At 44.9% G+C, this 13,511-nt stretch overlaps 1 protein-coding gene across 1 annotated transcript in view; it reads right to left on the bottom strand.

The window, feature by feature from the left end:
• The window catches only part of NEIL1 (nei like DNA glycosylase 1), a 152,572-nt gene extending 149,749 nt beyond the window's left edge, over window positions 1–2,823 (bottom strand). Inside the window, exons 1-2 of the mRNA XM_069624548.1 lie at window positions 2,584–2,823; window positions 537–592 (exon numbers count right to left, since the gene is read on the bottom strand). Of these exons, the coding sequence (XP_069480649.1) occupies window positions 537–592; window positions 2,584–2,690 (163 nt within the window). The 5' untranslated portion in view covers window positions 2,691–2,823. The remainder of the gene's footprint in view (window positions 1–536; window positions 593–2,583) is intronic.
• Window positions 2,824–13,511: the final 10,688 nt, after the last annotated feature.

Raw genomic sequence — 13,511 nt, 5'->3', positions numbered from 1 at the left:
GATGTGTGAAATTGAATTGGCACAGTAGTAGTAAGGCTAGGGTTTAGTCTTCCCATATTGACACACTTCCCACTCCGCAGGCTACCGACCATATTGGACAGACAGTCTTAACGGGGTTCAGAAAAACACCACAAGTGCCGCTCAATGTAACAAAATTATGTTTCTCAGAACACAATAAGTTATCACTCTGTTAATCCCCTTTACAGTAGAATTCCAGAGCACAACCGAGAAACGTGTTCTATAACAATGAGCACGCCAGATAGAGGCTTCTTGCTACATACTATGTACTGACAGGTTATACCACCATGGATGGAATGAACAGAAAGTATTGCCTCAACTTAATACAAATCGAACCAGCACTTTGATATATAACATCAATCAGTTCAACAATCAGTCCAAAGCAATAGTCTCAGCAGTTCAGAAAACAGCTCAGGCTAGATGGAAAGGCCATGAAAAAATGCCATGCAAGTAGCAGCAGAAAATGCTAAGCTGTTTTACAACACCCCACACAATACACAACACACAGCCACACTTACGGCACACTTCTGATGGGCGAGCTCGGAGTTGATATGGAATGCTGGGAGGAGGCGGGCTGAAAAAAAGAAAATAGGAGAATTTAGTGGGAGCGTACAGCAACAAACGTAGGTCCAATAAGGAGTCCAGTAAACTTCAGTAAGTGCAGAAGCATGAAAAAAGGAGTTGTTTACTTTCAAGGAGAGTAAAGTCAAATACGGCAGTGTTTCCACAGGAGCTCTCCTTCTCCTTACAGACGGGCAGGGCAGCAGTACTCGCCCAGAGTTCATCAGCCCAACAGCCACACTTACGGCACACTTCCTTTGTGCGGTTTACAAAAGGGGAGATATGCAGTGCTGGTCATTGGGCCGGCTCTCAGCGGATCCGAGATCCGGCACCAGATATGGAGCCGGATCTCGGGATCCAGCCAGAGTCAGCCTTCCAAGACCATGAACCGTGCTGGAATACTTAAAAAAAAAAAAAAAGCGCCTGCGACAGCAGTGCCAACACCGGCAATAAAAGTCAATGCTGCCGTCGCTGGCGTTTTTCTAAATTATTATTTTTTTACGTATTCCAGCATTGCTGGATGTCCACTGCGAGCCCTGCCCCCTCTAGACCACACACCCTCAGGTACCGCCCCCAACCCTTCCCCCTCCCTGGCCCTTGTGTTGTGGGATCCTCCACCACATTTTTTCCATTTCCACCACTGGAGATATGCACATCTTTCCCATAACCTCTCACTTCCCGGTAGATGAGTCACCACAGAAGCAGGCATGATGAAGAAAAGGCGTGTATATTTGTGGGCGAGGACAATCGTATGGAGATCCACTCACAGAGCAAACGCTATCAACTGATTTGGTCTTTTTTCGAACATTCTAAGCATTTCCACCCTGCGTACCTGCAGCCTTGTTCGTTACTTATGTATTATATACTTTCTTACTTTGACATATTAGCTCCCTCTGTGAGAGCCTTTGCATTAGATATGCAATGTCTACTGTTATCTCTGTTGAAAATACAATAAAAGGTTTTGAACTAACGCATATGAATGGAAAAATTCATAACTGTGCACACTGTGCAAATGATCTGCAAATAAAGGCCAGCTTGCTTCATCACATAATTTTCAGGGTGACGTGACCTTCATGAAACGATGAAATCCGGATGACCCTCACTGCAATGTACAGGCATTTCCTAGCCATACTACTGGAACGATCTCCATTGTTCTGCAGTCCGCACTACCATTAGTTATTCTTCTACAGTTCCGCCATTGGGCCGGATTTGACAGGGTAAATCTATTTGGGCACTCATGAAAATTATCTGGTTTTGCTTCTGAAGCTGGGACTCGAGCATCAGGAACAGAGTCGAAAGAGTTACCAACTAGACCACTGGAACGACTATTTGACAATTCGGTGAACAAGCATGTTAAGATTGTATTCTGCAGACAATACAGTTTTGTAGGTTTATAAGATGTGCACATTTTATAATTTGCAAAATGATAGACAAAGATTTTCTTGGGTTAGTTTCCAGTTGTTAATTCAATTAATGGCCCGAAATGTAAATGTATAAGGGGGGAATAATGGCAAAGCGGGGTCTAAACAAATTCTCCCGACTCACCAACTACCACGGGCTAAATCCACCTTCCCTCCCCTCCCCCCAACCCCAACCCCCTCCGTCGCTCTGGTGGGAAACCACAGTTCAGAATTTCCATTTGCAGCAATAACTGTGCCCAATGCCCACCATGCAAAAAACGCTCCACGCACTATCAGCATGCCCTCAGAAAGAGTTACGCTTGACTTCCACCTGTCCAGCGAGAACCACCCTCGAAAGGTTTTATTTCCACTATGTGACTATCCGCTAACAAGCCTCGGAAAGTCACTCGCACTACGCTCCTCGTACTCCTTTTTCTATATAGCCCGGACATCCAGAATTTCAGCCCGTTCCACCTTCAAAACGCTCCTGCCCGTACCAAATTATGTAATCCCCAATTGCGCATGAAAGTGCTCCTCAGAGCTGACACGAAACACACACCCGTTACTACACCCCTTGCTACCCCAGTGTGTCTCCATGCGGTACCTTAAGCTTGGAGACTGCACTGCAGCGCTACTGCGATACAGCCCACGAGTCACGACCTCACTTCTACCAAAACAAATTCGAAGAGGGCGGAGCTCCGCCCTAGGCATGACGGGACATGTCTACCGCTGACTGAAGTGAAAGTGGGAGAGGCGGGATGTGAAGAGGAAGATTACTAGGAGGCAAGGTGACGGAGAGACAGGAGGGGAGCGGTGGTGCTCGCGTGAGACGACAGGGGAGTGTGGAGCGAATAAATGAGGGCCCTGATATATGACCCACTTTGCTGCTGATCCTGAGCATACTTCACCGTGTTCGAGCTTCAGGTTATCAATGAACGCCTAGCTGGGCTGAGTTATTTGATGGCCAATATAAAAGAAAATATGCATATATTTTTGTTTTCTAAAAATTTTTATACAACAATACAGAAATAGTACAGATAGATAAAACGCAGATTTAACAATTCATTACACTTACGATTCATAAAATAAAAAACTCACATGGCTTCCTTATCACTTTACCAATCCTACACATAATCCATAGCTCTCAACCTTTCGCAACTCCTTGGAGGGTGAGAGCCTGGGTTGGACATCAGAGGTGGCATCACAGGCAGCTGTGTGCAAAAAAATCCCAATGAATATTAACTAACTAGGGTCCTGGAACACTAGGCCCTTTTGCATGCAGCCATTGTACCAAGTAAATGCAATTTAAAAAAAAAAATACAAACATGTTCATACTGTACAGTTTTTTTTCCCCCCAGAACTGCACCTGCCTAAAAATAAATATATGTCATAAGAAACCAACAGCTCACATGATGTCTAAACTTAAAACAGTGGAACAGAGGCAGTTAGGAGACTGAGCCTCAATTTGAAAAATGATTCCTTGCAGTCAGATTGCAAGTCAACTACCTTAGTTCTTATGCTTCAGGTTGTATGCTTGTGTAGCTTTTTTGGCTCGCTCAATTAAATCATTGGCTTCAATCTGTGGCAAGGTTGTGAGGCTTCATTGGTGTGTAATTTTATTTGTATAATGGACAATAGTGTTCTGGGCTGATCGTTTTGTTCTCTCGTATCATGGAGAACACCCTTTCTTCCTAGGCATTTGAAAGAGGCAAGCAGGGACATCAAATCACCAAAATGCCAGGGGTATCAAAAGTCACATCACACGACCCTTGACCTCTGATGACATCACAGGAAGTGGTGTAATTTGACCCCACCCCAAAGTGACATCATGGGAAGCGATGGAACACGACCTTTCACCCCTTGACAAAACAGGAAGTGGTTACGATATCACTGTAATGTGATACACATTTCATACAAGAATGGATCACTATATGTATCATTAATATAAGGGAATGCAAGCTGATGTCCAAGGCTAAATGATAATAATGTGTTATTATTTAGTACTTATGCTTGTTAAGTGACTTCAATTCAGTACTCCAACTAAGTCAGTGCCTAGTCTGGGATGCCCAATGAAAGCCCTTATTTATATATTTTTATGACTAGTTCATAAATCTGGATGATAAACCCTTATATAACACCCCTCTCTTTGAATCCCCCTGACCTCACTGAGCCAAGAAGTAGGTTTGTTTTGCAAATTAAAAGATTTATTTTACAAATTAAACAATATATATATCACACTTTTATAAATAAATTAATATTTGATAGCACACTTATGAATATAACAGTGATCAACAATGGATAATATTACACTAGCACACTTTTTAATTACTTAGGAGTTGGTATAGCGAGGATAAGGTAGCTGAGAATGCTTTTATGGTTTCAAGGAAATGCAAGGATGGAAAAGAATGCAGCACAGAAATAAACTGATATGGTTTCAAAAAGAGATAATACGATCACTTTTTCTTTTGACAATCCACTCCCCCCCTATGCAATATAAAGAGATGGAAAAGAGCACACAATTTTCAGGAATATAATCAAATGCAATACAAATTATAGTCCGCCCCCACCCCCCTAGCAAGCTTAGAGCAAACGGTATGCTTTTAAAACATGCAGAAATACTTTAATGTGATTTGCAAGGAAGTGAAAATATGCTAAAAGTGATTTTAATTCCCAATAGGAGATACAGGGTAGGTGACAGCTACTTTGAATGAGTTCAGGTCAACACTAGCAATTATACAGGAATGATTATCAGATTGAAAACAAATTTCAGCAGTTGCAAGCAAAAGACAGCGATTTTTAACGTGTGGTAAAACTGAGCCAAATTGCAATTCGCTGCACTTTTTCCGAGTGCGTCGAGCGCGATTACGGAAAAACTATAAGGAGTAGAAAGTCGGTTTTAGGCTTGTAGGTTAAATCTCGTTCCTAGCACACGCGGTTCAAAAGATACAGACGATTTTGTGGAGGTAGATTTTCAGAAATAAAGTAAGATTCAAATGGCAAACAACACTTTCACAGGTTTGAAATCACAGAATGGACACACAATTTCTATGCAGTTCTAAATAGGTTGAAATGGTTTGAATTAGATTATTTTAAACTAAGAGATTGGTTTTGCACAGCTCTGACTGGATACTCACTCCTAATTTTGGAAGAAATGGGCCTCGTCACGGATCTGGTCAACAGGTTTAGCTGCAGTTCTCTCTGCTCTGCTGGTCTGGTTCTCTGGTTCTGGCAAAAGTTATGGCACTGCACAGCGGTCTGGTCTGGGTCTGGTCTTCTATCGGCACTGCACGGCGGTCTGGATACAGCTCTGCTTTCTGGGTTCTGGCACAGGGTTCTAGCCAGAATCAAACAGCTCGCCCGGTTGTTGAATATCAGGTTGCAAAAGATTTTGAGGCCTGCTGAAAAGGATTCAGCTTGTGGACTAGGCCTTTCTGCTACAAAGTTCTGGAATCTGGAGTCTGGTTTTCTAAGTTCTGGTCTCTGAATATTGTCTGGATTTGAAGTCGTCCGGCAAAGTGCTTCGCAAGAAAGTGGAAAGAGCAGTCCGTACCTGGGTTTCTGTGGGTCTTTTTATGTCTTTTGAAAGTGGGTGGGAAGGCTGACTTTCTATGCCCAACCCTCTGAGGATCCTGATAGGCTAGAAAATTCTTTGTTGCCTGACTGGGGAACTGAATTGTGAGTCATCCGGCATCCTTTTTATGGCAAACAGAAAGAACACTCCCCTTGTCACTTTGCACACAAATCTATTTTTGACTTAAATGCATATTTATCTATGTACAATTTTTCTAATATTATATGTCCAGGTAACATTTTCTGTAGCACCAAACCATCCGATCCCTGTCTTTGTAAGATGTTGTGTCCACTTCTGACAGAATTCTGCCCTTTTCATCCAGAACACAACCTCTAAACTTTTCCAGAATTTACACAAATGTGCGCAAGGAATATGGGCATCAGATGATGAAGTGTCAGATTTTTAACATACATACATTTGGAGTATTACCCTATTTTCCGCTACTACCCCCCAGAACATACCACAAAGTCCTAACACCTCTTAAAATGTGCACAGAAAAATCACAGGAATCATGATATTATTGATATCATTTTGACAATTATGTACTATGAATTATCCATCTTTCTAAAATTATGCTCTGGCCCAGAGGGGTGTGGTTTCCCAAAGCACATGGGGGAATTTCTGGTTTGTCCACTTCCTCCAAGCTCAGCTGGCTCAAAGAGGCAGTGCCCCTCCCATTTCCTTCCAAGAGGAAGTCATTTACAACCCCCTGATTTAGAAATTGCTTGGAGCAAAGGGAGTTAATTGTTCTGTTTTCCTGCAGTTCCAGCTGCCCCTCCCCTGATTCAATCAGAGAGGTGTGATCTCCTTTTGGTGGGGCAGCAGAAGGGAGGCCAGGCCCGTGAATACAGTTGCTGGGCAAGTTTCAACTCCTGTTGGGGGTAGTTGCCGGGCAGAATTCAATCTCCTTAAGCCAGGCTTCAGCCAAAGGTCACTTTTGTTCCCATTTTTCTTCATTCAAATCAAACTTAAAATTTTGACACATGCGGCTAGAACGCTGATTCTAAGTTCAAAACTATGACATTTAAACAGTTGCAACCTATGTGACACTCAAAAGTAGGTCACTCATTTATTTTAAACATTTCGATTTTAGTGGCTTTAAATCCCATTTCACTTAAGCTGCTGACATCCACAGCTCAGCCAGTTTTGTTCTGAACATTATTTTAGGCTCTTCATCTTTCCAGATTTGGTATGCACACAAGACTTCATTCTACCAGACGTCTGCTGGTGTTCAGTAAGATTTTTGAATATCTTGCAATGTTTGAAATAGGCATTTTGAGCTTGCATTCAGAGAAACAAAGGTGATTTCAAAGCACTTTTTGAGCTAACAGACACTGCTGTTTTTCCTTTGGCACCACGTTTCACTCATGGCGCTTCTGGCCCATCACGCTCGCACTGGTGGGTGGCAGGGTTGGCGACCATTTTGGTGTGCGCAAAAACTGCGCGGTTTCCCTGGATTCTGGCGCAAATGTGGGCTTTTCAGCCATCTTGGATTTTCTAAGCCCACAGCACCAAATGTTGTAGCATAATAGTTCAAACGTGGGTCAAGACACCTGACAAGCCCCCCCGACCGACTGCACTTTGATTTCAAGTCGAGGGGGAGTCGGGTGCAAAGGACGTTTTGACCCACACGCTGGGATGTCCGCATCATCTTTTTCTGATTCCGCAGACGGCAAAGTTTAGCATCTTTTTCTCCATCAGGGTGGATCGATCGGTTCTCCTCTCCGGTCCCGATGGGAGTTTCGGGCGGTACCTCGGGCCCCTCAGATCTTTGCTCCCGGTCCCTGGGTCGTCCTTCTTGGGCAGTCTCCATGGTTTATCTCTCTCTCTTCTCACCTAGGATGACAAAGCAAAAGCGGCAGAAACATATTCGTAGACATTTCCCCACCACTATTAATGGTGGGACGAACATATACATTTTATACACCAGGAGGCATTTGCATTCAAGAATCAAAGAATTTTATAGGCTATATGTGGAATATTTTACGGTTGGACTTGTATTACTCTGGAGCGGCCCCCTCTGGCATTCCAGAGGACTCCTCCAGTTGCTGTAGGGTGTGCCTGGGATGGCAACACTTTAGCTGATTTATATGGACCCACTTGTCTTCCCCTTCCGCCAAACTACCCTTGGGGATGCGGATCTTGTAGGCGACTGGGGAGATCTTGTCTACAATTTCAAAAGGTCCCTTCCATGTAGGCAGAAATTTCCGCTGTTTGGCCTGGTTCCTTTGAAAATTGTATAGATAAACCCGGTCCCCTACATTGTATTCTTTCCTAGTAGTCTTCAAATCATAGTGAGTCTTCATGCTGATCTTTCGAGGTTTCGCTGAGCATAGGCAAAAGCATGTTGGAGGTGTTCCCTTAAATTTTCAACACACTCATGCGTTGTGGAGGCATTGATCAAGGTTTGCTCTTGGGTCCTGTAGAGCAAATGCTGGGGAAGCACCATCCTGTGTCCAGTCATCAGCTCAAACGGTGACATTTTAGTTGCAGATGAAGGGGATCGATCTGATGGCCATTAGGACCAGAGGTAATCGGATATCCCAACTTGGCCCAGAATCTGCCACAAACGTTTTTAATATGCTCATAATGGTTCGTTGTACCGTTCTACTGCACCAGAAGAGGCTGGTGTTACGCTCACCTGGCTCCCACAGAGGCGTCGATCTGAACTGGACAGCTGCGGTCTCCACCAATGTGACGAGTAGGGCCGAGATGACGGACTGGACTGGCCCACCTAGCTTCGTTTGCTTGGCCCGTAGGAATATTCTTCTGTAAATGGAGAAAGGGAATTAACCACCCGTGGAGTTGAGTGTAAATCCTCCCACCCCCGCTGTTCTCCCACGGATCACCTTTGATATCACCTTTGATATCCCCTCTTATAGTCTCACCTGATGGTTTGAAAAGATGAGATCTCCATCCTGCATTGAGCGCAGGGGCGCGTTGATAACCAGTTGCTTCACTGGCTCGAAGGAATTGGTGAGTTCCAGAACAATATTGACTCAGAAAAGTATGTAGTTCGTAAGAGTTCAAATGCCTGACTTTCACTCTTGTCTGATTCCTTGCAGATTGCAGCTTGACCCTAGTGAAGAGTTCCTCGTGGCAACCGGTAATATTCTGGTAAGGATTGTATTTCCAACACAGTTCGATAAATAATGTCAATATGTAACCTGTTGCTTTCACCCTTATTCAGGTGCTGAGAGAAAGTATGAAGTCTCGGGGAATAATACCTCCGGTGGTAAAATCAGGTAAATCTATTGTGGTGAGGAGGGTTCCCCTTGATAGTCCCTTTGTTTCACCTTGCTGTCCTTTTGTTTCCCCTTAGGGGCCGGGGTTCTGCGAAGATACAGTGGAAGCTGCGCTGACCCGTGAAGAGGAATAGTACACCCGGTGGTAAAATCAGGTAAATCTATGGGGGGTAACTAATATTCCTCTGTGTATTCTCTTGGCTCACCTTGCTGTTCTTGTCTACTCCTTAGGTGCCGGAATGCAGCGGGAACATGCAGGAGGATGCGGTGGAATGTGAAGATGCTGCGAAGGCAGGTGAGTTCAGCGCGGCGCTGCAGCAGGCGAGGTGACGCGCATCAAATAACTTCTTTCTTCCAGCTCGAAGGCGCGATGGATCGGGAATTCAGGTAAGGATCAAAGGTATTGCTCTTGTTCTAACCTTTTCCCCTTCTTTCTCCCTTTTTCTAGGAGCTCCAAACTCGAGGCGGGCGTGGCAGAAGACTCTTCCCCCCCTTCCTACATTTAGTTGATCAAAGGCCCTTCTGCACAGAAGAGTAGCTTGGGATCCAGTGTCCACCAGTGCCAAAATTGTACCCTGCCCCTGCACTTGTACCGGGGCATAGTATCTTCCTTCCTTCTCCTCAAGGAGGCACAGATAATGCACATTTTTGGACGACTGGTGGGCTAATTTTTTAGTTTTGGACATTGCGAGAGAAAAGATTTGGGCAGAATTCTGTGGAGAGTCATGGGAATCTGCAAGAAAAAGTTGGCAACTGGAAATCAGAGCCATTGTGGGTTCCCCTGGTTCCGGTTCTGGGCCGCCCCCCACTTTGTGGAGGAAAAATTCAACGATTGTGAGAAGGCACTCCTGGCAACGGTGTGGGCATTGAAGAATTACCGCCCGTTTATCCAGGGGGAACACATCATAGTGGAGACTCCACACCAGCCTCTGCAATATCTCCAAAGTGACAGAATCCGGGCCGGAAATGTGAGCGAGGGACCCCATTTGTGGGACTACCTCCTTGACTCCCTGTCTGTGACTGGCCCGAGGGCCTTCTGGGCTGAGAATTATTCGGTGCAGGCAGGTTTTTAGGCCCCCCCCATCTCCAAATCTAAAATGGGGGCAACCTTTACCTCTGCCACCTTGGCAGCAGCAGGGGTGCTGGTTGATCTGGGGCTTTTCTGGGTGTTATTTTTATTTTCTATGGACTTCTGCACCTCATAGATCCGGGTAGCCTGTTCAATGACCCAGTCTAGTGACCTTTTCTCGTGAAAATCTCTCACTAGCTGGGTCATTATGTATTTTGGTAAGCCATGGAAAAACGTATTTACAAATTCTTTGCTGTCTGTGCGCACTCTTCTGGGCACGCTTCAATTCCTGCACACATTCTTGTGGGGCCTGATCCTCCCCACATTGTAAATTGTAGGCTGCCTTGCAAGCCTCTTGGGGATTCCGGTGAACAGAAAAATGTATCAAGATGGCCGCCCTATATGTGGACCATCTTGAATGGTTTTGGTCCTCCAGCCCTGCAAAGAAACTGGAGTATTCTGGGGAGAATGTCCATTTTACATACTGGATGCAGCTACTGCTGGCCTTCAAATGGAAAGTCTCCATCATTTGCTCGTAAAGCTCCAAGTGTTCCCAAACAGAATACTTGGCGTTCTTGTGATAAGGGGTGATGACACTCCTTATTGCCTTAATCTGTTTTAAGGGGTCCTTAAGCAAGGCCCTTTTTGCCTTATTGGCCTTTTTGGTTCGGGCAACCCTGGTCCATTCATCCTCTGACTCAGAAGCACTGCTCCCAGAGGTGCCCGTCTGATCTTCCAGGTTTTCCCGGGTTCTGCGAGCCTGGGAATGGCTGGCAGAATGTGGGGACCTGGTCTCCTGTGTCCTGTGACGCTCAGAGGAGTCTTCAGATCCCTCCTTGCTGCCAGGATTTGAGGGGTAACCCCCCACTGACCTAACTGGGCAGAGGTTTTCAGTATGCCCTTGGACCTACTCTCCCGGGGTTCCCCAATAAATTGCACTGTACTTAGGTGCCCATACCCGGATGCCCGCCCATCCATTCCTGGGTGGTACTGGCCTATGAGCCCCATACTTTTGGTTGGATAGTAATCTGCCATCCCTGTGGCCCTGTGCTCATGTGCGCCAGGGGACATGGGGGTGGCAGAGTTCAGGGACTGGGAGAGATGAAGGCCTCTGGTACTAGGGCTCCTGAGGTTATGCTCAGGTGTTTCCCTTTCCCAGCGAATCTCATCTTTATCAGCCCCTGCTCCCTGTTGCCATGCAAGAGCCTGTGCTTTCAGTTCCTCAGTCAAGGCCTTACTAGACTCTATCAGTCTCACCTACATGGCTACCTGTTGCTGGAGCCTATCATTGTGCTGACTGAGAGCCTAATTTTCTCTCTGTGCCTGCCTCCTGGTTGGTCCTGGAATACTGGGCCAATCTTTGCTGCAGGAGGGTTACCTCCTGAGTCTCATCCCTACTGGCCTGTTCCTTTCTTGCCAGAGCATCGTCCACCCCCCTGGTGTGCTCTAACAAGTTCTGATGCTCTTTTTGGAGGTCACCCAGTCTCTGCAGGGCCAAGTGATTTTCTTAAATTTTTCCTTTTAATTGGCTGACCTCCTGGCCTAAGGTGTCCCTTTCCTGACTAAGAGCATGCATCTGTGCTGCCAGGTCGTCCCTCTGCCTTTGAAAGGCACCAGCTTTCTGGCGTTCTTCCTCAAATTCTGTCTGGGTATCCAGGTCTTTCAGAATCAGTTTGCTGCTCTGCGCATGCCCTATTGAAGTCCAGTTGTTGCTCCAGCTTTTTCTGGCTCTGCAGTAGGGCGTCCAAACCTTCTTGGTACTCCTTCTGCAAGGCCAGAAATCTGGTATCCTGGTCAGACTTTTCCTGTTGCAGGATACCCATATCCTCTTCTATTTTAATGATATACTGCCTACTATCATTTTCTGACTCCTGGCTCCTCTGCAGCCTCTGCTTGGAAGAGACCAGGTCAGATTGGGCCTTCTCTAATGCCATCTGTTGCCTATTTGCCAGATCTTGGCCTTCGGCACATTTGTCCTGTATGGCTCCCATATATAAATACAAATATGCCGCTATCCTAACAATCTTGTTGTGCTCCTCTTTGGCCTTAGGGGCCATGTATAGTTCACTCAGGGCCACGTGTAAGGGACCCTGATCTTTCCAGCTGTCTAACCCAGTCGCATTGACCTGTTGTGTGATCGCCTGCAGCCACACATTCTGGTCCTGTTCAGACCATTCACCTCTCACAAACAGTTTATGTAAGAGGTGCTCTCTAGCTATCTTCATATCTACCAATGTCGTCATTCTGGAAATTGATTTCCTTCCTGACATACAGAAGTTAGTATTTTTATTTTGCAAAACAGACCGTCTCCCTAGAGCGTCCTTCTTTTGAGGGGCGCTTTTACAGTGTAACACGGCGTGGTGATCCAACAAGATTTAAGTATCCTGTCAGTTAGCACACTGTATTAAGCTGCACAAGTGGTAGATCTAATCCAGACGTCCCGGCTCGAGCCCCCACTCTGTTAAGTGACTTCAATTCAGTACTCCAACTAAGTCAGTGCCTAGTCTGGGATGCCCAATGAAAGCCCTTATTTATATATTTTTATGACTAGTTCATAAATCTGGATGATAAACCCTTATATAACGCCCCTCTCTTTGAATCCCCCTGACCTCACTGAGCCAAGAAGTAGGTTTGTTTTGCAAATTAAAAGATTTATTTTACAAATTAAACAATATATATATATATATCACACTTTTATAAATAAATTAATATTTGATAGCACATATAAGGTAGCTAAGAATGCTTTTATGGTTTCAAGGAAATGCAAGGATGGAAAAGAATGCAGCACAGAAATGAACTGATATGGTTTCAACAAGAGATAATATGATCACTTTTTCTTTTGACAATCCACTCCCCCCTATGCAATAAAAAGAGATGGAAAAGAGCACATTTTCAGGAATATAATCAAATGCAATACAAATTCCAGTCCCCCCCCCCTAGCAAGCTTAGAGCAACCGGTATGCTTTTAAAACATGCAGAAATACTTTTAATGTGATTTGCAAAGAAGTGAAAATATGATAAAAATGATTTTAATTCCCTATAGGAGATTCAGGGTAGGTGACAGCTACTTTGAATGAGTTCAGTCAACACTAGCAATTAATCAGGAATGATTATCAGATTGAAAATGAATTTCAGCAGTTGCAAGCAAAAGACAGTGATTTTTAACGTGTGGTAAAACTGAGCCAAATTGCAATTCGCTGCACTTTTTCCGAGTGCGTCGAGCGCGATTACGGAAAAACTATAAGGAGTAGAAAGTCGGTTTTAGGCTTGTTGTTAAATCTCGTTCCTAGCACACGCGGTTCAAAAGATACGGATGATTTTGTGGAGGTAGATTTTCAGAAATAAAGTAAGATTCAAATGGCAAACAACACTTTCACAGGTTTGAAATCACAGAATGGACACACAATTTCTATGCAGTTCTAAATAGGTTGAAATGGTTTGAATTAGATTATTTTAAACTAAGAAATTGGTTTTGCACAGCTCTGGCTGGATACTCACTCCTAATTTTGGAAGGAATGGGCCTCGTCACGGATCTGGTCAACAGGTTTAGCTGTGGTTCTCTCTGCTCTGCTGGTCTGGATCTCTGGTTCTGGCAAAAGTTCTGGCACTGCACAGCGGTCTGGTCTGGGTCTGGTCTTCTATCGGCA

Source organism: Ambystoma mexicanum, chromosome 11 (assembly GCF_040938575.1).
Source record: "Ambystoma mexicanum isolate Mex_15411 chromosome 11, UKY_AmexF1_1, whole genome shotgun sequence".
Classification (NCBI taxonomy): Eukaryota; Metazoa; Chordata; class Amphibia; order Caudata; family Ambystomatidae; genus Ambystoma; species Ambystoma mexicanum.
The sequence above is the reverse complement of the archived record's forward strand: the minus strand, read 5'-3'. Positions and strand labels throughout refer to the sequence as shown.